This window comes from Hyperolius riggenbachi, chromosome 7, assembly GCF_040937935.1.
Source record: "Hyperolius riggenbachi isolate aHypRig1 chromosome 7, aHypRig1.pri, whole genome shotgun sequence".
Classification (NCBI taxonomy): domain Eukaryota; kingdom Metazoa; phylum Chordata; class Amphibia; order Anura; family Hyperoliidae; genus Hyperolius; species Hyperolius riggenbachi.
In genome coordinates, this window is record NC_090652.1 from 16,514,190 (window position 1) to 16,539,567 (window position 25,378).

The window sequence follows — 25,378 nt, forward strand, 5'->3', positions numbered from 1 at the left end:
TAAAACCTAGTTCCTCCCCTCCCCAAGGAAGTTGCAGCCTACAGGCGTAGCTCAGAGTATAAAAAGCAGAGGCAAATGCCTAGTGACCGTCTTCTCTCGGAGGTAGCGAATAGCTAGGGAGGATCGCGACTCCTGGTCGAAACGGCGTCCTCCCGTCAAACAACGTTCTAACCTAAGCTGGTAACGTTTTTTTTAATCCCCATTTTTATTTTACGCAAATATCCGTGTGTGTTATTTTTGTAACTTTTATCTTGTAACATTTTTACTTTGTTTTTTGTAATCTTTTTGTATATATTAAGTTCTGCACTGTTCTATGTTTTTCTAGAATATTAAATTATTATTTAATAAGTTTGACTTCTGCCGTACTAAACTAACACTCATAGCCTAGAAGAGACTGGAGTGTAACCGTGTATAAGTTCATGCCTAATTGTACGCTTGAGCAACACTACCGTATGAAATTGTAATTGCATTGTGTGTGGGGGCGTTTGTCATACGTTGGCCTAAGCGCGCAGCTGACCCAACGTACGAACAACGCCAGTGCGAGTAGCGACAGCAGAGTGGCTAACAGTATCGTTCGGAACGACTGTTAGTGGGTCTTTGCTTCACGACAGTGTAAGATTGCAACTGTGTGTGTGTGTGGGTGCGTGGCGTTCCCGTATTTGGCCTAAGCGCAAAGCTGACCCAAATACGAAAACGCAGATTGCGTATTGAGCACTCGATAGCTGAGTGAACGTGTCTAGCAACGCTAGTGGTGGCAGTGGGAAGTGTTTGAGGGGTTCCAGCCTTGTTTGTAGCTTAAATAAGGCTGTTCCCCGCTTAATCTGGTCAAACCCGCAGTCGGGAACCGTATACGCAGGCGTGCCGCGGGCCGGTTCCTGACAGTAATGAATCAACTTTAAATCCTTTTAACGAGAATCCGTTATGGAGGGCAAGTCTGCCATTGTCACCGCGGGGAATGAAGGTTGGATTCCGGCCCGAAGTGGGAGCCTGCTGAGACCCATGCTGTAGCTGCCCTGACCGTGCTTTGCAGACCAGGCATCTGTGGTCAGATGGACCCTTGACCCAGCGGAAGACAAACCAAGTCGAACGCATTTGCCAAGAATGTTTTACGGAGGGCCAGTTTTTTTGCCCTTTTTTTTAAATTGTTTGAAAATGATAGATGGTTGTATTTTTAAATTGTTTGAAACTTTAGATGGTTGTATTTTTAAATTGTTTGAAAGTGGAGATGGTTGTATTGCGTTCCGGAGTTGTAGCCTGATCAACGGCTACCACCACACATCCAGGCAAGGAGGGAGGCAGGCAGGCATGCACGCCCGCCCCGAGGTAGTGACCAAAAATAACAATACAGGACTCAGGAGGACCTTTTGCGGCCCTAATTGTAATGAATCAACTTTAAATCCTTTAACGGGAATCCGTTATGGAGGGCAAGTCTGATGGTGCCTTCACTGCGATTCACCAGGTTGGTCTCCGGCGAGAATCCGTTATGGAGGGCAAGTCTGCCATTGTCACAGCGGGGAATGAAGGTTGGATTCCGGCCCGAAGTGGGAGCCTGCTGAGACCCAAGCTGTAGCTGCCCTGACCGTGCTTTGCAGACCAGACATCTGTGGTCAGATGGTCCCTTGACCCAGCGGAAGACAAACCAAGTCGAAAGCATTTGCCAAGAATGTTTTACGGAGGGCAAGTTTTTTTGCCCTTTTTTTAAATTGTCTGAAAATGATAGATGGTTGTATTTTTAAATTGTTTGAAACTTTAGATGGTTGTATTTTTAAATTGTTTAAAAGTGTATCCATTCAAGTGCAAGTTATGCACTGACTACCAGGTATAATGTGAAGTCACAGATGCAGTGAAAGGTATGCAGTGACTGCAAACAGCCGTTTGTGTAGTGACGGCCGTGCTGGACTGGTGCGCACCATGACAAGAGTGCAGGTGATGGTGGCTTTTCAGCCCTTGCCCGGCTGATGTAGCTAAATGACAGAACAGTGACTGTCCAGCTGATAAAATTTGGTCTGACCACAATGAAGCAACGACCTTATTATCTTTTGTGTGCCACCCCCACCCGAGACACTCAAATAGCCGGCGGTCATTGCTTCATTGTGATGCGCAAGCCCCTTCACCGCGGCAAGGTAATGATCACGAAGGGGGATGGGCACATGTACACGCACCAGAAAAATTAGTGTAGCGGCCGCTGCTAGCAGCGGCCTTAAAAATTCAGGAATCTGCCTAGAGTCCTGGACCCTGTTGGTGGTGGTGGAGAAGGCAGTCAAGCGGCCTGCAGGCAGAGATGCTGTGTGTGGGGACTGACTTAGTCTTTAGTCGTGCAGTAGCCCTCCGTGATCCATTCCTCATTAATTTTGATAACGGTCAGGTACTGAACACTGTCGTGACTTAGGCGACTTCTCTTCTCAGTAACTATGCCTCCAGCTGCACTGAAGGTCCTTTCTGACAGGACGCTTGTGGCAGGGCAAGAGAGAAGTTGTATGGCAAATTAGGACAGCTCTGGCCACAGGTCAAGCCTGCGCAACCAGTAGTCCAAGGGTTCATCGTCGCTTTTCGCAGAGTCTACATCCACACTCAAGGCCAGGTAGTCGGCTACCTGCCGGTCCAGGCGTTGGTGGAGGGTGGATCCGGAAGGATTATGGCGAGGAGTTGGACTAAAGAACGTCCGCATGTCCGACATCACCCTGAGATCGCTGGAGCGTCCTGTCCTTGCCTGCGTGGACTTGGGAGGAGGAGGGTTACTGCCAGTGGTACCTTGATTGCGTTGTGCAGCCACATCACCCTTAAATGCATTGTAAAGCATCATCGACAGCTTGTTCTGCAAGTGCTGCATCCTTTCCGCCTTTTGTTGAGTTGGTAACAGGTCCACCACTTTGTGCCTGTACTGAGGGTCTAGTAGCGTGGCCACCCAGTGCAGGTAATTCGTCTTGAGTTTTTTGATACGGGGGTCCCTCAACAGGCTGGACAACATGAAAGAGGACATCTGCACAAAGCTGGATGCAGACGTACTCTCCATCTCCTCTTGCTCTTCCTCAGTGACGGGACGCAACTCCTCTTCCTCCCCCCAGCCACGAACAATACCACGGGAACGTGGAGCAGCAGAAGCCCCCTGTGATGGCTGCCGCGATTGTTCTCCTTCCGCCGCCTCTTCCTCCTCCACAGAAACACCTTCCTCATCATCACCATCATCAGAGTCTGACTCCTCTCCTTCCCCACACGACTCCTCTTCTTCCTCCTCCTCCCCCCTCTGTGCTGCTGCCGGTGTTGTGGAAACATCGGGTTTGTGTGTAAATGGCTCCCACGACTCCTGCTGCCGTAACTCTTCTTGTTCACGCTCCTCCACAGCTGTATCCACCACTCTATGCACGACACGCTCCAGGAAGTAGGCGTAGGGGATCAAGTCGCTGATGGTGCCCTCATCGCGACTCACCAGTTTGATCACATCCTCAAAGGGCTCCATGACCCTGCATGAATTTCGCATCAGTGTCCAGTTGTTGGGCCAGAACATCCCCATCCTCCCAGATTGTGTCCTTGTACTGTAATGATACAGGTACTGGGTGACGGCTGTTTCCTGGTCTAGCAGGCGAGAGAACATCAGCAGGGTGGAATTCCAGCGAGTCGGGCTATCGCAAATCAGGCGTCTCACCGGCAAGTTGATTCTACGCTGAATCTCCGCAAAGCGTGCCATGGCCTTGTAAGAGCGCCTGAAATGCCCACACAACTTCCTGGCCTGCTTCAGGACGTCCTCTAAGCCTGGGTACTTGGACACAAATCTTTGCACGACCAGATTAAGCACATGTGCCATGCAGGGTATGTGTGTCAGCTTTCCCAAATTCAACGCAGCAATGAGATTGCTGCCGTTGTCACACACCACGTTGCCGATCTCAAGCTTGTGCGGGGTCAGCCATTGCTCCACCTGTTTGTTAAGAGCAGCCAGGAGAGCTGCTCCAGTGTGACTCTCCGCTTTCAGGCAAGACATGTCTAACACTGCGTGACACCGTCGTACCTGGCATGCAGCATAGGCCCTGGGGTGCTGGGGCTGTGTAGCTGGAGAGGAGATGGCGGCACCAGCCGAGGAGGAGGATGACGACAGCGAAGCGGTGATAGCAGGTGGAGAGGAGGTGGCTGGAGGCCTGTCTGCAAGCCGTGGAGGTGTGACAAGTCGGTCCTCTGCGCAGCCATGTACTCCCTGCTTGCTGCCATCGGTCACCAGGTTGACCCAATGGGCTGTGTATGTAATGTAGTGGCCCTGCCCGTGCTTGGCAGACCAGGCATCTGTGGTCAGGTGGACCCTTGACCCAACGCTGTGTGCCAGAGATGACACCACTTGCCTCTCAACTGCACGGTAGAGTTTGGGTATGGCCTTTTGTGAAAAATAATTGCGGCCTGGTATCTTCCACTGCGGTGTACCAATGGCCACAAACTTACGGAAAGCCTCCGACTCCACCGGCTTGTATGGTAATAGCTGGCGAGCTTATAATTCCGCCATGCCAGCTGTCAGATGCCGGGCAAGAGGGTGACTGGCAGACATTTGCTTCTTACGCTCAAATACTTCCTTCACGGACAGCTGGGTACTGCTGTGGGCAGAGGAGAAGGAACCGCTGAAGGGAAGAGGCGGTGTGGAGGAGGGTGGCTGTGAAGGTGCAAGGGAGAAAGTGGATGAAGACGATGTACCTGAAGGAGGAAGAGGAGAAGGAGGGTGGCTTGTCTTTTGAGGGGTGCTGCTTTTCCTCAGGTGTTCTTGCCATAGCTGTTTGTGCCTTCTCTCCAGGTGCCTTCGTAAGGCACTTGTCCCTACGTGAGAGTTGGCCTTTCCACGGCTCAATTTTTGCTGGCAGAGACAACAGATGGCTTTGCTCCGATCTGAGACACACACGTTAAAACATTTCCAAACCGCTGAGCCCCCCTGGGCTGATGGCGCTACGGTGGCATCAGCAGCTGACGTTGAAGGGCATGTTGGCTGTCTGGCCATAGCTGGCGATACATGGCGCCGGACACTGCCCCCAGCTGTTTCTGAGGACGAGCTCCCTCTGCTTCTATCATGGAGTCATCTCCTCCTAGTCCTCTCTGACTCCTCCTCTGAACTGTCCCCCTGGTCATCTCCTCTACCGGGAACATATGTGGTATCCGTATAATCGTCATCATAATCCTCCTGGCCAGCTGTACTTTCCTCAGACACCTCCTCAACTGCACCAACTTCAGGTGTTTCATCAGCCCCCTCCTCACACGTTACGTCCATACTATCGCCACCTAACTCAGATGTAGGAGGTGGTGTACCTGTGCCTTCTTGTTGTTGTTGCAGTAGTGGCTGTGAATCGGTGATTTCACCACCACCACCACCAAATAACTCCTGCGAAGTGTCAAATGCAGCGGATGTGGTACTTGTTGTAGCGCTGGTGGCTGCGGGAGATGAGGTGTTCTGTGTTAAAAACTCAATCACCTCCTCACGATTTTGGGAAGTGATGGCACGTGCCTTCTTCTGAGCACTGTATTTTGGGCCAGGTCCGCACGAAATCACAGCAACACCACCTCGCACAGACCTGCCGGTGCCTGGTGGCCTTCCTCTGGGTCTGCCTCTACCTCTTCCTCTACCTGGTTTTTCCATTTTGTCCATCTCGGGGGGATGCTAGGTATATGCAGTGAGCTGGGTTCACTGAACAGTAAAGGTACTTGGATGCAGTGAGGTGGGTTCACTCAACACAACATGTAGTAGGATGCAGTGAGCTGGGTTCACTGAACAGTAAAGGTACTTGGATGCAGTGAGGTGGGTTCACTCAACATAACAGGTAGTAGGATGCAGTGAGCTGGGTTCACTGAACAGTAAAGGTACTAGGATGCAGTGAGGTGGGTTCACTCAACACAACAGGTAGTAGGATGCAGTGAGCTGGGTTCACTCAACACAACAGGTAGTAGGTATATGCAGTGAGCTGGGTTCACTTAACACAACAGGTAGTTATGTGCAGTGATGAGGTGGGTTAAGTAAACACAACAGGCAGTAGGTATATGCAGTGAGCTGGGTTCACTCAACACAACAGGTAGTAGGTATATGCAGTGAGCTGGGTTCACTCAACACAACAGGTAGTAGGTATATGCAGTGAGCTGGGTTCACTTAACACAACAGGTAGTTATGTGCAGTGATGAGGTGGGTTAAGTAAACACAACAGGTAGTAGGTATATGCAGTGAGCTGGGTTCACTCAACACAACAGGTAGTAGGTATATGCAGTGAGCTGGGTTTACTCAACACAACAGGTAGTTATGTGCAGTGATGAGGTGGGTCAAGTAAACACAACAGGTAGTAGGTATATGCAGTGAGCTGGGTTCACTCAACACAACAGGTAGTAGGTATATGCAGTGAGCTGGGTTCACTCAACACAACAGGTAGTAGGTATATGCAGTGAGCTGGGTTCACTTAACACAACAGGTAGTTATGTGCAGTGATGAGGTGGGTTAAGTAAACACAACAGGTAGTAGGTATGTGCAGTGAGCTGGGTTCACTCAACACAACAGGTAGTAGGTATATGCAGTGAGCTGGGTTTACTCAACACAACAGGTAGTTATGTGCAGTGATGAGGTGGGTTAAGTAAACACAACAGGTAGTAGGTGTATGCAGTGAGCTGGGTTCACTCAACACAACAGGTAGTAGGTATATGCAGTGAGCTGGGTTTACTCAACACAACAGGTCATTATGTGCACTGTGCAGTGATGAGGTGGGTTAAGTAAACACAACAGGTAGTAGGTATATGCAGTGAGCTGGGTTCACTCAACACAACAGGTAGTAGGTATATGCAGTGAGCTGGGTTTACTCAACACAACAGGTAGTTATGTGCAGTGATGAGGTGGGTTAAGTAAACACAACAGGTAGTAGGTATATGCAGTGAGCTGGGTTCACTCAACACAACAGGTAGTAGGTATATGCAGTGAGCTGGGTTTACTCAACACAACAGGTAGTTATGTGCAGTGATGAGGTGGGTTAAGTAAACACAACAGGTAGTAGGTATGTGCAGTGAGCTGGGTTCACTCAACACAACAGGTAGTAGGTATATGCAGTGAGCTGGGTTTACTCAACACAACAGGTAGTTATGTGCAGTGATGAGGTGGGTCAAGTAAACACAACAGGTAGTAGGTATATGCAGTGAGCTGGGTTCACTCAACACAACAGGTAGTAGGTATATGCAGTGAGCTGGGTTCACTTAACACAACAGGTAGTTATGTGCAGTGATGAGGTGGGTTAAGTAAACACAACAGGTAGTAGGTATGTGCAGTGAGCTGGGTTCACTCAACACAACAGGTAGTAGGTATATGCAGTGAGCTGGGTTTACTCAACACAACAGGTAGTTATGTGCAGTGATGAGGTGGGTCAAGTAAACACAACAGGTAGTAGGTATATGCAGTGAGCTGGGTTCACTTAACACAACAGGTAGTAGGTATATGCAGTGAGCTGGGTTTACTCAACACAACAGGCAGTTATGTGCAGTGATGAGGTGGGTTAAGTAAACACAACAGGTAGTAGGTATATGCAGTGAGCTGGGTTCACTCAACACAACAGGTAGTAGGTATATGCAGTGAGCTGGGTTCACTTAACACAACAGGTAGTTATGTGCAGTGATGAGGTGGGTTAAGTAAACACAACAGGTAGTAGGTGTATGCAGTGAGCTGGGTTCACTCAACACAACAGGTAGTAGGTATATGCAGTGAGCTGGGTTTACTCAAAACAACAGGTCATTATGTGCAGTGATGAGGTGGGTTAAGTAAACACAACAGGTAGTAGGTATATGCAGTGAGCTGGGTTCACTCAACACAACAGGTAGTAGGTATATGCAGTGAGCTGGGTTTACTCAACACAACAGGTAGTTATGTGCAGTGATGAGGTGGGTTAAGTAAACACAACAGGTAGTAGGTATATGCAGTGAGCTGGGATCACTCAACACAACAGGTAGTAGGTATATGCAGTGAGCTGGGTTCACTCAACACTACAGGTAGTTATGTGCAGTGATGAGGCGGGTTAAGTAAACACAACAGGTAGTAGGTATATGCAGTGAGCTGGGTTCACTCAACACAACAGGTAGTAGGTATATGCAGTGAGCTGGGTTCACTTAACACAACAGGTAGTTATGTGCAGTGATGAGGTGGGTTAAGCAAACACAACAGATAGTAGTAGGATGCAGTGAGCGGGGTTCACTCAACACAAAGCTAGGTATATGCAGTGATGAGGTGGGTTAAGTAAACACAACAGGTACTGGGTATATGCAGTACTGGGTAGTACAATGTGCAGCTCCCTGTCACACACACAGGTAGTCAGTCACTGAATGTGCTGGGCTGCTGGCAGTGGCACACACACACTATCATCTAGCAAGGCTGTGCATACAACAAAAGTGTCAGTTTGACACACAGTAAAAAAAATAAAGTACAGGATGAGCTCTGAAAAGAGCTAGGGTGCTATAAAAGCAATAACAATCAGCCAGGAGCAAACTAAGCAGCCAAGAACCTAACTAATCTGTCCCTAGAAGAACAAGTCTGCAGCAGCTGTCCCTTTCCTCTCTCTAGCAGGCACACGAGTGAGTGTAATGGCCGCTGGACTCTGCCTTATATAAGGGGGGGTGGGGCTCCAGGGCTTACTGTAGCCTGAATGGCTACAATGTGCCTGCTGACTGTGATGCAGAGGGTCAAAGTTGACCCTCATAGTGCACTATGGGGCGAATCGAACTTCCGCAAAGGTTCGCCTGGCAAAGGCGAACACGAACCCCCAATGTTCGCCTGAAACCATTCGCCGGCGAACCGTTCGCTACATCTCTACTAAAATGCACTATTACAGCACAAAAGAAGCTATCATTATTGCTACTCGTAACCTCCCCCAGGTTACCTTTCAAGAGTACAGCATCTCCATTTTCCCGGATCTCTCCCCGATCACCTTGAGTAGGAGATGGAGCCTGAAACCACTCACCACAGTCCTGGCTAAGCACAACATCAGATACAAATGGGGATTCCCCTTTAAACTTATTATTCCCTACAAGGGCCGTCAGCTTATTATCTCGGACTCTCATTCTATCCCAGAGATCCTTCAAAAATTCGGACTGAAACCAGATAAACCACTTCATTCCTCGGCTTCTTCCCCTCACCCCAGGAAGCTCCCCCTTCCACAACCTGTTTGGTCTAAAGTTGCAGCATCGCACCAAGGGGAACCCGAGCAGGATGAAAATCCTACAAGCAGTACTGCTAGCCCAGTCTCCACGTCCTCTAACCCGGGATGACTCTCCCTGGCCATGTAACCTGCACAAGCTGTTCATACATCGCTTTTTCTTCCACTTTTTTTTATGGCTGTTTTTTTTTTAGTTTAACAGCACCTTTAAAACTGCTCGCCTGCATAGTTATCTTCTTATGGGTGGCGATTTTGGTCGGAGCCCCCGCAGTGTGCATCCAGGGTTTGGGTGGGTGCTATAGCTCCGGACTGATCTGCTGTCTTGCACTGCAGTCCGTTTGATGAACACTCGAGGCATTATGTTTTATGCCTCTCTGCCTATTCTAGCAATCCTTGCTAGCCTATTGTTGTATCTTGCTATGCTGATTATTATTCCACATGTTCTATGTCTAATTATGAGACAGCCTGTTTCTTTATTGTTATGCCATGTTTTATCATTTACTGTACTCTTTTTTTTTTTTTTTCCTCCTAGCCAGACCGTCATATCTTTGGGGTATGGGAGCTTGATTAAGGTCATATGTTCGATTTATGTGTGTGGGGTAAAAGTTTATTCTTGGGTGCATCAAGTGAGGGACTATAGCCGCGCCATTATTTACACATATTGTGACTACCTCTCACTGTAAAGTAGCCCACCCCCATCCCCTCCCGCTGTGCATTCTAACCCCCTAACTGTAATAACTCATAATGTAAAGGGCCTAAATGCTCCCCAGAAGAGACGCCTTGCCTGTCAATACTACAAACAGGAGAAAGCAGACATCATAATCCTGCAAGAGACCCACTATGTGCAAAATAAAGAGCCTACATTTTGACACAAGCAATATCCACTGATCTATTTTGCTTCATCTCCTCAAAAAAAAATGTGGCGTGGTTATAGTTCTTCATAGGAGACTCAACTTCATAGTTGAAAAGACGCTTAGAGATCCTGAGGGCAGATTTTTGATTTTGATTGGCGAGTCTAATGGCCTACGTTGAACGTTGGTAGCTGTCTTATCCCCTTCTGAGGGTCTGCGTCCATTTCTCTGTAAACTATCCTCTAAGATCCTCTCCCACAGGGAGGGTAAACTTATCCTCCAGATATGTCCTGCGCTGCTATAGTGGTCATACCAAAGCTGGGAAGGGATTTAACTGAAGTTGTAAACTATAGACCCATTTCACTCATTAATGTGGATGTGAAAATATTTTCAAAAGTCCTGGCTAACAGATTAAATCCAATACTACCGAGTGTTGTCCATCCGGACCAGACAGGCTTTGTCTCGGGCAGACAGACTACTGATAATATCAGGAGAATTGTTGGCCTTATTGCCAGGATGAAGCACTGTCGAGCACCTTCTCTGCTCCTCTCTTTGGATGCGGAGAAGGCGTTCGATAGGGTGGACTGGAGATATCTCCGTTTGGTTTTGCAGAGATTTGGTATTAGAGGGGAGTTTTTAAATGGTGTCAGGAGTCTCTAAACTAACCCTACAGCATATGTCTGCAATATAACCTCTCCCCCCTTCCTATTAGAAATGGCACTAGGCAGGGGTGCCCTCTTACCCCCCTGCTATTCGCTCTTTGTATTGAACCATTGGCCATTAGGGTGAGGAGCTCTCCAGACATCTCGGGAATATCGGTGGGAAGACTTGAATTCAAGACCGCCCTTTTTTGCGGACGATACAATATTCTCACTAACCAATCCCCTTTTTAACGAGATTGACCGCTTCTGTTTACACTCTGGCTTCAAAATTAACAACTCTAAATCTAAGGCTCTAAATCTGAGGCTAAATCTGAGGCTATCCCCTTACAGATGACCTTAACTTACAGATGACCAGCAGGCAGTATTATCTCACACTTTTGGGTTTAAGTTCAGACCTGGGGGGATTAAGTATTTGGGGGTGACGATCTCTAGTGAACTTTGGGACCTCTATAAGCTTAATTATACTCCTATGATTAGAAAACTTCATGGCCTCCTAGATGAATGGCAGCATTATCAGATGTCACTCCTTGGCCACATCTATGCTGTGAAGATGACATTACTTCCTAAAATACTATACCTCTTTACCTCATCAGAATCTCTAGAAGGGATCTGGAGGTATTGCAATCTAGGATAACAAACTTTATTTGGTCTGGACGCAGACCCTGTATTAAGCATATACATCTGGCCAGGCACAAACTCCAGGGTGGTCTGCGAACTCCTAGCTTCCTACATTACTTTTACACAGCTAGAATTTCACAATTGTTTCAATGGTCTTCTCCCAGAGTCATGGTTAGATGGGTTGACTTGGAGCAGGAATTAGTCCACCCGTTTCCCATTAGGTGTCTCCTCTGGACTCCCAGGCCCTGTCTGGGCCCCAACTCCGCAATGCTCTCTATTACTGAATCATTAATTATTAAAAAATCTCTGGGTAAAATTGTACCTCAACTGGTCTCTTCTTCCAGCCTGGAATCTATATTTTATAATTTAGATTTTCAACGTGGGGTTTGTGGCCTGGCCTGGGGTATGTGGAGGGCTAAGGGGATTGTTTCTATTGCTGATCTTCTCTCGGGAGGATCCATTTCTTATTGTCCTCAACTACAAGAAAAATATCACCTACCAAATTCAGAGGCGTTAAGATTTATACAAATCCACCATTTTCTGCAGCATAGACGAGCCAGTGGGCTTCGCCTAACGCGTTCTAATTTGGAATCTACATATTGTTCTGTTCCCCTCCCGGCAGGGCCTCATCTCTAGCATGTACAATGATCTTTGGTATGCCAGATTTCTAGGCCCCTCTAAAGCAATGGTCAAATGGCAGGACAGACTGGGTGCTCTTACGGATGAGACACAGTGGGAGGTCATCTTCTCCGCTATTGCTAGCTCTTCTAGACACACCCTAACTAAAGAAAGGAATTATAGGCTTTTCTACGACTGGTTTAGGACTCCAGCTCAGTTGGCTAAATGGAACCTAATACCATCGGACCACTGCTTCCGAGGCTGTTCGGTCTCGGCAGATCAAACACACTGCTGGTGGTCTTGCCCTCTTGTAGCTGGGTTTTGGTCTCAGTCTTTCTCCTTGGCCTCTGAAGTGCTCGGGAAACAGATTCAACCTTAATCCCTGGTCGGCACCCTTTCATAAGCCTATCCCTGAGCTCTCCAGCCACCAAAACAAACTTCTCGGGCAGATTTGTGGTGCTTCAAAAACCCTCTTGGCTAAACACTGGAAATCTCTTCCCCCGACTAGGCCTGAGCTCATTAATAAGATTCAATGTATCTACACCCTGGAGAAGATGACCTCCTATATTAGAGAAACTACACCTGCCTTTGAAAAGGTTTGGGGTCCTTGGGAAGCATGGTTGCCATCCCAGATCTGAGGATTACCCATGGGACCTGCCTGCTATTTCAGATCCTAACCCCAATTGACTATGACGCTTCTGGCTACGGTAAAACTGGCTTCATGGCTTTTACTGTGTTTTCTTTCTGGTTTATTTTTCTTTTCATTTCTGTTTATTTGTATTTCATTATGATTTCTGCATTGTTCTAGCGAACTGGAAACATTCTAAACCCCCTCGCAGATGGCGGCTGTTCTTCCAGTTATTATGGATATAATGTCATGGACTCTGCTACAAATGCTATTTTATATTGTCATTATTGTATAATGGACAATGCTACATTTTTGCTTCCTGTAAATTTTTGAAAATAATAAAAATAAAGTAAAAAAAAAAACATGACAGCATGCGCAGGTCAGCTTAATGCCACTCCTGTGGTAATGCACCTAATGCTGTCATATGTGCCACCGCTCCGGGAGGTCACTTGCCCTGCACATAGAGACATGATCTCCTATTGTTAGCAGAGCGATATATGTTATATGCTACATCTGAAGCTCACTTACCCACCGGAGTGCAATCCTTTGTATGATAGACTAGAGGTACACAGGTATGACTGAAATTAAAGAGAAAAGAAGGGATAATGTTATATATGGTTCATGCATATGACAACATGGCATGATATATGCAAACATATTCGGCAAGACATAATAGACAGTGATGAGTGTTCTTAAAAAGTCCTATGTAAAGACCTATGAAAAAAGTGACAGTTAGTCCAGCAAAAGACATGAGAACAGTTTGACTATATGTTTCTATCTCCTATTGTTTTCAACCCTTTTAAAGATACTAGCTGCACATTATCTGTCTCTGATGAAACAAGTGAGTGGATTGTTCTTATTTAGGCCTCTGGGCTGCACCGTATCCAATTCGTGGATCCAGAAGGCTTCCCTCTGTAACAGTCTTGTGTCCCTGTCGCCTCCCCTTGGCGAGAGCTTTACCTGTTCAATGACCTGGCCCCTGAGTTGATATGCTCCATGATTACATTCTATAAAGTGTACTGCAACTGGTTTGGTATAGTCCAGGCTCTCCCCTTTGTCTCGAGCCTTCATTGCTACACTTATGTCACTCCGATGTTTCTGGAACCGCTTTCTGAAAAGGGAAGTCGTTTTGCCAACATAGGCTGGCCCGCAAGGGCACTTCAGCAAGTACACGCAATGATCCATATTACAATTATAATATTCTTTCAGATTGTATCTCTTACCACTTCTGGGATGATGAAAGGATGGACCTGTTATTAGTGAGCTGCAGATGTTGCAATTAGCACATCTGTAGCATCCCTTCTTGGTGGAAAAGACAAATTCCTTACTGTACTTGTTCACAGGGTCTGCCTGTACCAAAGAGTTCCTTAAACTGGAGCCTGGACCTGTATGCAAACAGTGGTTTACTGTTTATGGACTCTGTGAGGGTGTGAGCAGTCTGTAAGATGTCCATATTTTTCAATACTGCTTGTTTGACACACCCTGATGCTGCTTTATATGATTGTACAAATGGAATGCCCTATTCCCGTATCACCGTGGTTTCTCCATTGTAGATTTCCAGTGCCCTCTTTTTAGCCTGTGTCAGCACTGACTTCGGGTATCCTCTTTCCGTTAAATTGATGCAAGTGAGACTTTGATCTTAGGAACAATAGTGTTATGCTGCTGGTGTGTTTATAATGTAAACATTGGAGATGACATCATCGTTTTGTCACAATTGGGGTGGGGTGCATGGGGATTTCAATTGTATATAATGCTTGTTAAGAACTATGCGGTTGTAACCACACGCCTTGAAGGGGGACCCTGCGTGGCCCCCGAAACAATTGTCGGCTTTAATATCTTCATGGAACGCATAGCTCAATAAAAGGAGCATAAAGCATTCTAAAAATGGTGTGCTGATACATTTGATCATTAAAGCACTTTATGGGCTTGATTCAGAAAAGGGTGCTAAGTGTTAGCACGCCAGTGACAAGCCATTTTGCATGTGCTAACATGCTTTGCACGTGCTAACTAGTGTAACGATCGGTGTCAGCACACAGAGAGAATCTGATCATTGGTGATCTGCAGTATCACCAAGAATACAGATATATACCTGATTATGGATGATCTGCAGAATCACCAATAATACAGATATAACTAACCTCTGGACACCAGTATAGTGTGAGTGTTTGGTGCAACAGTGATAACTTTGAGTGAGACCACCTGAGGAGCAGATGGTCTTGGATGTATAGAGAATACCTCCTGAAGGAGGTATGAGGCCCTGGTAGCAACCTGAGGCCTCCAAGGGGTGGAGCCCCAGGCTGAATGGCAGGGAATCCCTATAGCTAGGTGATCCCTAGGAAGCGGGTGTCACCAGCAGGGCTAAAGACTACTCTCTCTTACAGGGAGAGGAGTAGTTCAACATATCGTGAATCACAACCAAATACTGAACGATGCTTAGTCTGAGGGTGTGAGGTCCGTGGTCTCGACACCCTGGCACTAGTCTGAAGAATAACACAGTATTGGCAAGTCCCTAGTCTTGGGTGTGAGGTCCGTGGTCTCGACACCCTGGAACTAGTCTGAAGAATAACACAGTATTGGCAAGTCCCTAGTCTTGGGTGTGAGGTCCGTGGTCTCAACACCCTGGAACTAGTCTAAAGCATAATACAGTAATATAACAGAAGTAATCTGGCTCAGTGTGAATCCCCAGAGGCAATTGGTTCAATCACACTGTGGATTATGGACTATGGTCTGAGTGCTTTCACATAAGTGTTCGCAACGGCAGACAACCTAAGACTGACCAGCCGCAAGTATATATAGAGCGGCGCTCAGCAGCGCCACCCACCGCTGGTCAGCCAATGAGCATCCATTCATTGATCAGCTGACCCGCTTGGTCAGCTGATCCCTCCTCGTCTGCCATAAAGGTTCTGCCTCTCAGCGCGCGCGTATTCCTCAGTCTGTGTGAACTAGCAGGCCCAGCCACCCCAGACACACCGCGGCGCACGAACCGCCAGTCTGCGCGGCGGCTTCTCTGCGATTCCTCACAACTAGGGTGCTAAGTAGTTAGCACATGCAAACTACTTAGCACCGTAGTTAGCACATGCAAACTACTTAGCATCCTAGTTAGCACGTGCAAACTACTTAGCACCCTAGTTAGCACGGTGCTAAGTAGTAGTTTGCATGTGCTAACTACGGTGCTAATTAGTTTGCATGTGCTAACTACGGTGCTCAGTTTGCATGTGCTAACTACGGTGCTAAGTAGTTTGCATGTGCTAACTACTTAGCAGTCTAGTTAGCACGCCCAAAGCCTTTAGGCATGCTAACTGGGTTACCACCGTTTACTGAATCAGGCGCTATGACTCCAATTTAGGAATGTAATGTGATTTCTGCCCTCATAACCCTACTCTGCGTCAAATACATAATTTTCCGAGGTGCTTTTGGCATGTATCCCACTCCGGTGTGCCCCCCTCCAGCTGTTAGACCCCTTGAAACAAGTTTTCCATCACTTTTGTGGCTAGAAACAGTCTTAGTAGGTTTAAAAGTTTGCCTGCCGATTTAAGTCTCTGGCGGTTTGCTCAGTTCATGCGAACTCAAACTTTTGTGGAAGTTCGCGTTCAACATTTGCGAACCCAAAATCTGATGTTCGGGCCATCTCTACTAATCTGTCCACAAAACCTGCCCAACCTACATTTCTGATCATACTCACACCTAGCCGCTCACTCTGCTCCTCCAATAAACTTCGCCTTACCATCCCCCGCATCACCCAGTCCCTTGCACGCCTCCAGAACTTCTCAAGAGCTGCTCCACCACTCTGGAACTCCCTACCTCCCTCCATTCGGGTCGCACCATCCTTCAACAGCTTTAACAATGCCTTCAAAATGCACCTTTTCACCCTGGCCTATCCCCCCTTACTGGTGCTCTAAACCCACTGCTGAACACTGAACTCTTGTCCCTTACCTTTCGTGTCCCTTCCCCTTCCTCTAGCCTTTAGCAGGGTCCTCCACCTTGTGTCTTCTACCTGATTACACACCTCCATCAACGTACACCCATCCTATGGATCTGAGTGAACTCAACTTACCTACTCTTCATGCACCCATCCAGTGACTATGCATTACCTTGTACACATACTGTGCTGCGTGATCTGGTTTGCATGTATTCCTGTATTGTCTTATTGCTGTATGTCACCCCTAAATATTGTATGTAACCTTAACTAATGTCCAGCGCTGCGTAATATGTTGGTGCTTTATAAATATCATACAATTTATTTTGTTGTATTTATGCATATATGTACATATATATAATGCAAAACACATGCATGTTTCTCCATAGGAAGGCACTATATTAAAACTGCACTATGTGGGAAGATCCAACATGTACGATTTTAAAATGGTACAAAAAAGAGGCAAAGAGCTGTGATTTGGAATGCAGCCCATAGGCTTTTACTGAGTTTGATTTTGCGTGTGTTTTCTGCTATGTGGATGTAGCAAAATACAATGAAATTGGGGATGTTCAACCTGTGTAATGTTCAACAGCCATACATGTGCTGGTAATAATAATAGAAGGTGATTAAGATAAGGGAGTTGTGCTTGTGCTGTGATTAATAATCATCATCATCATCATATAATAATAATAATAATAAATAGTATTCAAAGGCTTACTGCAGGTGATGTCCCAAACAGAGCTTGCAGTTAGCTTATTCACCACAAGGTGTCGCACTCACCTCTCCCACGTGGGACGCACTGAAAGGAGGGGATTAATCCAAAATCAGGAAGTGATGTAACAGCAGGAAGAGCAGTTGCAGGAGGTGAGAGAACAAGCGGCTGGAAGAGGTAATTGTGTGCATCTTGTTATATACGGAGCAGAGCAGAGGTTTGGGGTGGGCATGCTTTGTTACAGAGGAGGACATAGTACACCTGTCACTATCCTGATCATCCCGCTTGATGAGACTTCTATATAACTGCTGTGACTTGTTTGCCAGTTTTCTATTGCTCCCCCTACATGTACCATAGATTATGGGTCGGATCTCACCTTCCTAGTAATAATTCAGTCACATCACAGAGACAAGAGAAGATATATATCGAATATAGCCATGTCCCTCCAGTGCTGGCATTTACCCCTGTATAGCCTATTCTGCCCCCAGCATTGCCATATTACCATGCAGTGTAGCCGTATCTCCCCAATCAACTAATGGGCAGTCGTCAGGGCAGAGGCTCAGGGGGCACCAGTCTCTGGGAGTACAGCTCTGAGGGTGTGCCTGTCCCCCCCACACCTCCCCAAACACTTCAGAGTTACGGCTCTGCATGTTTGGGGGATTACCTAATACTGGAGGTAAATCTGCCTATACTGGGGAGGAGACTGCCTGTCTGACTTGGGGAAAGGGTCTGGGGGCACACTTGCCTGTCCTGAGAAGAGAGACTGCTTGGGGTATATTTGGCTATCGATACTTGGGGCACGTCTTGCTATCTAGCCTGGGAGGGGGGTGTCCTAATACTGGGGGTACATCTTCCTATATTCGAGGGGAGGAGGCCTAATACTGGTGTACATATGGCTATCTAACCTGGTTAGGGGTACTGCTTAATACACGGGGTTCATCAGGATATCTAATCTGGGGTTGGTGGGCTGCCTAGTTCTGGGGATACATCTGTCTATCTCTAATGGGTATGGTGGGCTGCCTAATAGTGGCTATCTATACTGGGAAGGGGGGCTGCCTAATACTGGGGACACATCTGCCTTGATAACTTGGGGAGGAAGACTACTTGATGCACCTGGCTTTTGAAACCCTTCAGCACTTTTTTTGGTCTGAGGAAGTGGACAGAGACCCACAATACGCGTTGCCTGTGCTTATTAACAATCAATTATATTTATATATATGAATTTGTCGTTATTGAGGTAAGCTACTTCCCCTTTTTCTTCTATTATTTGTTTTAAACTCGGTATTATACACTCCTTGCTGACTCTTAACGTCTTTATGATGGCTTCCCGAGTCTTCCAGATATTAGTCACCCACCAGACCAGTCAGCAGTCAGACCACTCCTTGAGCTCCATTGCTATGTTATCATGGCTGGAGTGAAATGTGGAGAGATGTCTGAATTCTATACCGAGGAAAAGGGTGAATGTTTAGTTATATGAAGGGTGTGAGCAGGAATCCAGGCGCATGCATCTCTATGAAGACAGCTTGCAGGGAGTAGTAGTTTTATTGTTAGGGTAGTCTGCCTTTATTCCTGAGAATGATACATAGTATCTATGTGGGGGGTTAGTTTACATAATTGCCCCTTAGTAAGGGAGACCTAGAGAATAATATAATTAGAGAATAGTGCAGAGCTGTGATTGGCTGATCTTGTATGCCATGGAATACTGAGCCCATAATATCCTTGTGGAGCAGCTCCCACCTCCAGCTGGTGCCTCACACGTATGCACACTCTCTGTGTTACCTTATCTCTGGATTTCCCTCACTTCTTGTGCTGTCAGAGGTGTTTCATGTTTATCCCAGCCGTTATGGAAGGCAGGCTGGTATCTCTTCCCTGTGAAGGAGGAAACTTTCCCTGATAGCTTTTCCCAGCAGCTATTCATAGCAACAGTCAGGAATACAATGTTGTACAATGGAGTTGTTTTGGATCAGTGGAGGTCTCAGGGAGGAAGGTGCTGAAGGAGCAGGATCTGTGCATTGCGTCCATTTTCAGCAGATGAGACAGGTGCACCATATGACTGTATCGTATCTCTGATGAGAAGAAGCCAATGTGCATTCAGGAGCCACTGGTGTTGGGTGGCCCACAGTGGGTGAGGTTGGAGTCTACACAAAGATGATGGTAGGACATGCAGAGAAGATGGAGGCTGCAGTTGGAGAGTGGTTGGGTGGCCTCTGCTGCTTCTGTCCTGGTATTGGCACTGTCCCAGCTGGGAGATTTGTTGCTATGGCGCTTGAAAGGTTTGGGGTTAGTAGGTGATGGACAGGTAGGGTCAGGATATGGAGCTGCAGTCCCATCTGCCCAGTTCCTCAGCTGCCAGAGCCCTAAGTAATGATAATTCATAGATAATTAGCTGCAGGCCTCAGCTCTTATCTTCCTATATCTCCAGCTGTTCTCTCTTCACATCCTCATCCATCTACCGCTGCCGGCACTGCTGTAACCTCCCAGGAATGTGTGCATGGAGAGGAGGAGAGAAGCACCAGATGATGAGCAAGGCACACTGGGAGAGAGGACTGTGGTGCTGAATGCGCAGATACCACAGCTTATGGGATATTATCAATCACTAGCAATGTATGTTCTTTTCTGTGCTCTGTTTATTAATGCTAATATTTTACTGCTGCAATTTGTTATCCTTTTTATAAGTCAGATCTGAGCTGAAAGAACAAGAGGCGTATGTGAGGAGCAATCAGCAGTCTTTGAAGGAGAGTGGAATGATGAGGACAATTAAAGAAGAAGAGACATGTGTGAGGAGTGATCAGCAGTCTATGGAGGAAGGTGTCATAATGAGGACAATAAAAGAAGAAGAAGCGGAGACACATGTGGGGATTGATCAGCAGTCTATGGATGAAGGTGTCATAATGAGGACAATAAAAGAGGAAGAAGAAGAGACGTATGTGGGGATTGATCAGCAGTCTATGGAGGAAGGTGTCATAATGTGGACAATAAAAGAGGAAGAAGAAGAGACGTATGTGGGGATTGATCAGCAGTCTATGGAGGAAGGTGTCATAATGAGGACAATAAAAGAAGAAGAAGAAGAGACGTATGTGGGGATTGATCAGCAGTCTATGGAGGAAGGTGTCATAATGAGGACAATAAAAGAGGAGGAAGAGGAGACATATGTGGGGATTGATCGGCAGTCTATGGAGGAAGGTGTCATAATGAGGACAATAAAAGAGGAAGAAGAAGAAGAGACATATATGAGGAGGGATCAGCGGTCTATGGAGGAGAGTGACATGATAAGGACTAGTGAAGAGGACATTTTTACTGGTATGAGCATTGGTAAGTGATAATTGTATCTTCTTTTAATGTCCAGTGCATATAAGCTGTGTGTTCTACATGTTGCCAGTATACAGAATGGGCAGCATGGTGGCGTAGTGGTTAGCGCTCTTAGCTTGCCGCGCTGGGTCCCTGGTTCAAATCCCAGCCAGGTCAACATCTGCAAGGAGTTTGTATGTTCTCCCCATGTCTGCATGGGTTTCCCCCAGGCACTCCTGTTTCCTCATACGTCCCAAAACCATACAGATAAGTTCATTGGCTTCTCCCTAAAAATTGGCCCTAGACTATGATACATGCACTACATGATACATACATAGACATATGACTATGGTAGGGACTAGATTGTGAGCCCTTCTGATGGACAATTAGTGACAAGACAATATACTCTGTACAGCGCTGTGTAATATGTCAGCGCTATATAAATACTAATACAAATGAATAAATAAATAATACAGGAGTCGAGTCTGAGGAATGCTTTATAGCTGAAATCTTACTCTTTTTTTATTCTAAGTTAGCCAATAAATGGCATCATCCAGATTCAAATCTTCTTACTAGTGCAATAAGCTAACTCTCTAACTGAATGACAAAGCTAACAATTAGTAAGCTAGCTCTCTAACTGAGTCACTAAACTATCAATCACAGGTTCAGTGAGTCTCTAATGAGCACAAATCATTCACAAAATAAAAATACACAGCACTGCTCTCTCCAGCACAACCTCTCACACAGTGCTGAGTAACAGCAAGGAGATAATCCAAGATGGCATCTGCCGTATATAGGGAAGGGTGTGCCCAGAGCTCCGCGCTAGGGACATTATGATAAAAAAAATGCACCTCTGTAATGGACTCAAAGTTGTAATTACAGCTTGCATTCGGAATTACTGGTGTTGCACGCATAGTCAGAATTTGTAATCGCAGTGGATTACGGATTATGACTACGGTGCTGTAGGTTGCAATTACGACTTGTCATTACAGATATCCATAAATTACAGGTCATTACGCCCAACACTACGTGGGACAGAGGAGGGGGCGGAAGGGAGTTAGACTGGCCTCCCCTTGACGCCCTGGGGGCCGCACCACCAACAGGCCCTCGGGGATTACTGCTTTAGTACACGGTAATCCCTGTCTGGCAGACGGCCAAGCAGGAAGTGACACTCACTTCCTGCTGGTGGAGCAATCACATGCTCAGAAGCGTATTGCTTAAATATGCTTCCATGCATGTGTAACGTGTCAAAATGTGGCGGGCAGTTTAAAAACGTGCGTTACGATAGACTTACATGACTTCTGGTCTGCCGCAAGAGCCGCACGGTAACGTAGGTATGCACTTGCATTGGGGACGCAGCAAAAACGTCACTTCCATCGCACCACGCCGGTATAGAAGACCCCATAGACTAACATTGCCCTAGCGGTAGGCTACGGTTAAAATGCCGCGCCGTGCCAGTGTGAAAGGGCCCTCAGGCATCTGTAGTGAGGTGCACCCTGCCGCCGACTGCATGGTCCAACACGTTCCACTACATGCTGGTGTGTGTGGGGGCTGGGATGGCAGCCCTGGTAAAATAATGGAGGCTGGGGATCCACCATTGTAGCGCCAAACAGCACATCAGCTGGCAGAAGGGGGCACTTACCACCAGCTGATAGGGCAGGAGCTGTTGGGCCAACAATCTTACCAGGAGCCCATTGTTGCAGATCACTGTTGGGTCAGTTGGGGTGAGAGGCCTCTTCCATGCAATCATTTCGGGGAGAGAGGCCTGGTGCTGGGCGACAAACTGAGGGGAGGAGACAGCTGATGAGGTCTGGATGCTGCTTCCAGCCTGGTGTGCAGAGGGGGTTGGCGTGCAGTGGGACTGGGCAGGCTGCACATGATGCACAGAGTGATGGCTAGAGGAAGACGAGAGGGGCCTCTTGCTGCTGCTTCTCCTCCTGCCGCACTCTGTCCACTGCTGTCCTGTGCATTCCTGTCTCTCTTTAATAAATCCCACTGTACCATGTGACGGATCTTCAGGTGAGACATCATGCCCGGTGTCTCTAACTTGGTGCCGCTTACCCTCTGCGCACGGCACACCACAGAGGTTGCAGACCGTGCAGGACTCATCCTCACTATGAATGGTGAAGTAGCCCCATGCTGAGGATGACAAGACAAGACAAGACAAATAACATTTATATTGCGCTTTTCTCCTTGCGGACTCAAAGCGCCAGAGCAGAGCAGCAGCCACTAGGGCGCGCTCTATTGGCAGTAGCAGTGTAAGGGAGACTTGCCAAAGGTCTCCTACTGAATTAGTGCTGGCTTACTGAACAGGCAGAGCCGAGATTCGAACCCTGGTCTCCTGTGTCAGAGGCAGAGCCCTTAACCATTACACAATCAGCCAACTGCCAACGACACACTCCTGCTAGTTGTAGCTGGCTGTTGCCCAGCATGGGACTAGGTGCTCACAGATGGGGTGGCTGCTGCAGGCTGCTGGCCAACCTGCTTCTGGGTTTAGCCCTGCAGCTGCCTAAATTGTGATAGAACAAGTTGTGTGAACTCTCTCTATAACTCGCTCTCTAACTAAAACACCAATCTATTTATTTTTTTGTGAAAAGTAAAAAAAACAGAAAAAAACCTAAAATAAGCTCAATTTAAAATATAAAATTAAAACAAAAAAAGGAACACAAAAAAATTTAAATAGAAAGAACACAAACTCTCTAATCAAATAAAATTCAAATCAATACACACACACACACACACACACACACACACACCTGCTCGACTAGCCGCCGGATCGACTCCCGCCGCGTGCGCCCGGATTGATTCCCGCTCGTCCCCGCCAGCGCTTCTTATCTTCCGCTCGATCCGCCGCTATTGTCCGCCTACAGTATCGAGCGCGGAATCGATCCCCGCGGTGATCGGACACGTTGGATATTATCAATCGAGTCATCAGGCTCGATTGATAAGCCTCCCTCGACGCCGTGTATGCATAATGCTGGGAATACACCATACAATTTTCTGGGCATACACGGCTCGTTTTTCCTTTTTATCAATCGAGCCGCTGATGGCTCGAATGATCATTTCCGACAGGTCCAATCACCGCGCGGATTGATTCCCACGAGCGGAGAATGGCAAAAAACGAAAAGAAAATGAGGAGCGCCCGCGGGGACGAGCGGGAATCGATTCGGGCGGCTGCTGGCTCGATTCCGGCGCATAATCTAGCCGTGTATGCCCGGCATTAGATTTACCTGCCAGATAGAAAGTTCAACATGTTGGAAATGTATTTATCTTACCATCTATCTGCCGAGCAGTAAAGCTGGCCATACACTAGGCCGATTCCCCGCCGATCGACAGCAGATCCGATCACTGGGATCGAATCTGCTGTCAAATCGTTAACGCTAAATTTTGATCTATTTCGTCCCGAAATAGATCGGTCCCGTCAATCGCTCCGTGCGGGAAATTACCATCGATCGCCCGCGGGTAGGGAGCGCATCGCTAGCGGCGTTCGAGTGCCCGACGACCGACGCAATACAGCTGCAACACATTACCTGCTCCGGCCGGCGCAACTCCCCTGGTCTCCGCTGTCTTCTTCTCCGCGCTGGTCTCCGGGTCCGGCAGGCTTCACTTCTTCCCGGCAGGAAGTTTAAACAGTAGAGGGCGCTCTACTGTTTAAACTTCTCCCAGAGAGGAAGAAGTGAAGCCTGCCGGACCTGGAGACCAGACCAGAGCGGAGAAGAAGACAGCGGAGACCGGGGGGGAGTTGCGCCGGCCGGAGCAGGTAATGTATGCGGGGGGGGGGGGGGAGCGGCGGCAGCACCACCACAGATTGTGAACGGTTTCAGGCTGAAATCGATTTACAATCTGTTTGCAGTAAAGGCAGCCATACGATCCCTCTCTGATCAGATTCGATCAGAGAGGGATCTATCTGTTGGTCGAATCTGATGGCAAATCGACCAGTGTATGGCTACCTTTAGGCATTGTTCCACTCAGCAGGAGATAACCAGAAGACAATGCACCAGAGATAATGATCATTCTCTACAGAAAATAATCTAATTATGCATTCTAACAGAAAAATCTAACAGAAGAATCTAACAGAAAATTGTATGGTGTATTCCCAGCATAAAACAAAGCCTCTCTCACACACTACAGCTAACCTTCTCACTCACTAGTCACTCACTACACCAGGGCTAGATTTAAGCCTAGGTGACATAGGTAATGGCCTAGGGCGCCACAGGAGGAAGGGCGGTTGGGCAGTGGGCTGGAAATGTGCAATTTGCTGTTGAATTTTCAATTGCAAGCTTGGTGTGCAGGGAGAGGTCGGGTGAGCGCGTGACTGCAGAACTCTCCTGCTGTTGCTTGTGGCTGGCTGTGTAGTGTGTTTGGCTGGTTGCCAGACCCGATCTGTGGCTGCCTGCCCTGTTTCATTGTATCGATCCTTCACAATAGCTGTGGGTGGCCGTGGGTAACTGGAACTGGCTGGTCTCGTGGGCAGATAGTAACTCGCCAGATGTTTCCTTCTCCATCCTCCAGTCACGCACCTCTCTACTCAACACCAGTGCTGAAGCTTCCTCTTCCTTTCCTCAGTTGTCAGCTGCCACTGTGCATCTCTTTCTGCAGCCGGCATTTCCTATCATGTGATTCGCTGAGAGATGCTGGCAGAAAGAGATGCACAGTGGCAGCTAATGATGCAGGAGGGGAAGAGGAAACTTCGGCGCTGGAGGCAAGCAGAGAGGTGAGTGACTGGCTGCTGTGGAGGGAGCTATACTGAGATGGGGTCGGGACTACCAGGCTACCTAAGCTTCTAGGGAGGGGGGGGGGGGAACTTCAGACCATCTATACTACAAGGAGGGGGGATGGAGAAAACACAGATTCCACCTATACTTCTAAGGGGGGGGAGCATCTGGCAACCTATACTACAAAGGGGAGGCGGAAATCATCTGACCACCTATAATACCTGGAGGGGGAAGCA

At 47.5% G+C, this 25,378-nt stretch overlaps 1 protein-coding gene across 1 annotated transcript in view; it reads left to right on the plus strand.

Annotated features, from left to right (window-relative positions):
- Positions 1-25,378, plus strand: part of LOC137525346 (zinc finger protein 208-like) — a 129,633-nt gene that overhangs the window by 90,610 nt on the left and 13,645 nt on the right. Inside the window, exon 9 of the mRNA XM_068246401.1 lies at positions 19,816-20,451. Within this exon, the coding sequence (XP_068102502.1) occupies positions 19,816-20,451 (636 nt within the window). The remainder of the gene's footprint in view (positions 1-19,815; positions 20,452-25,378) is intronic.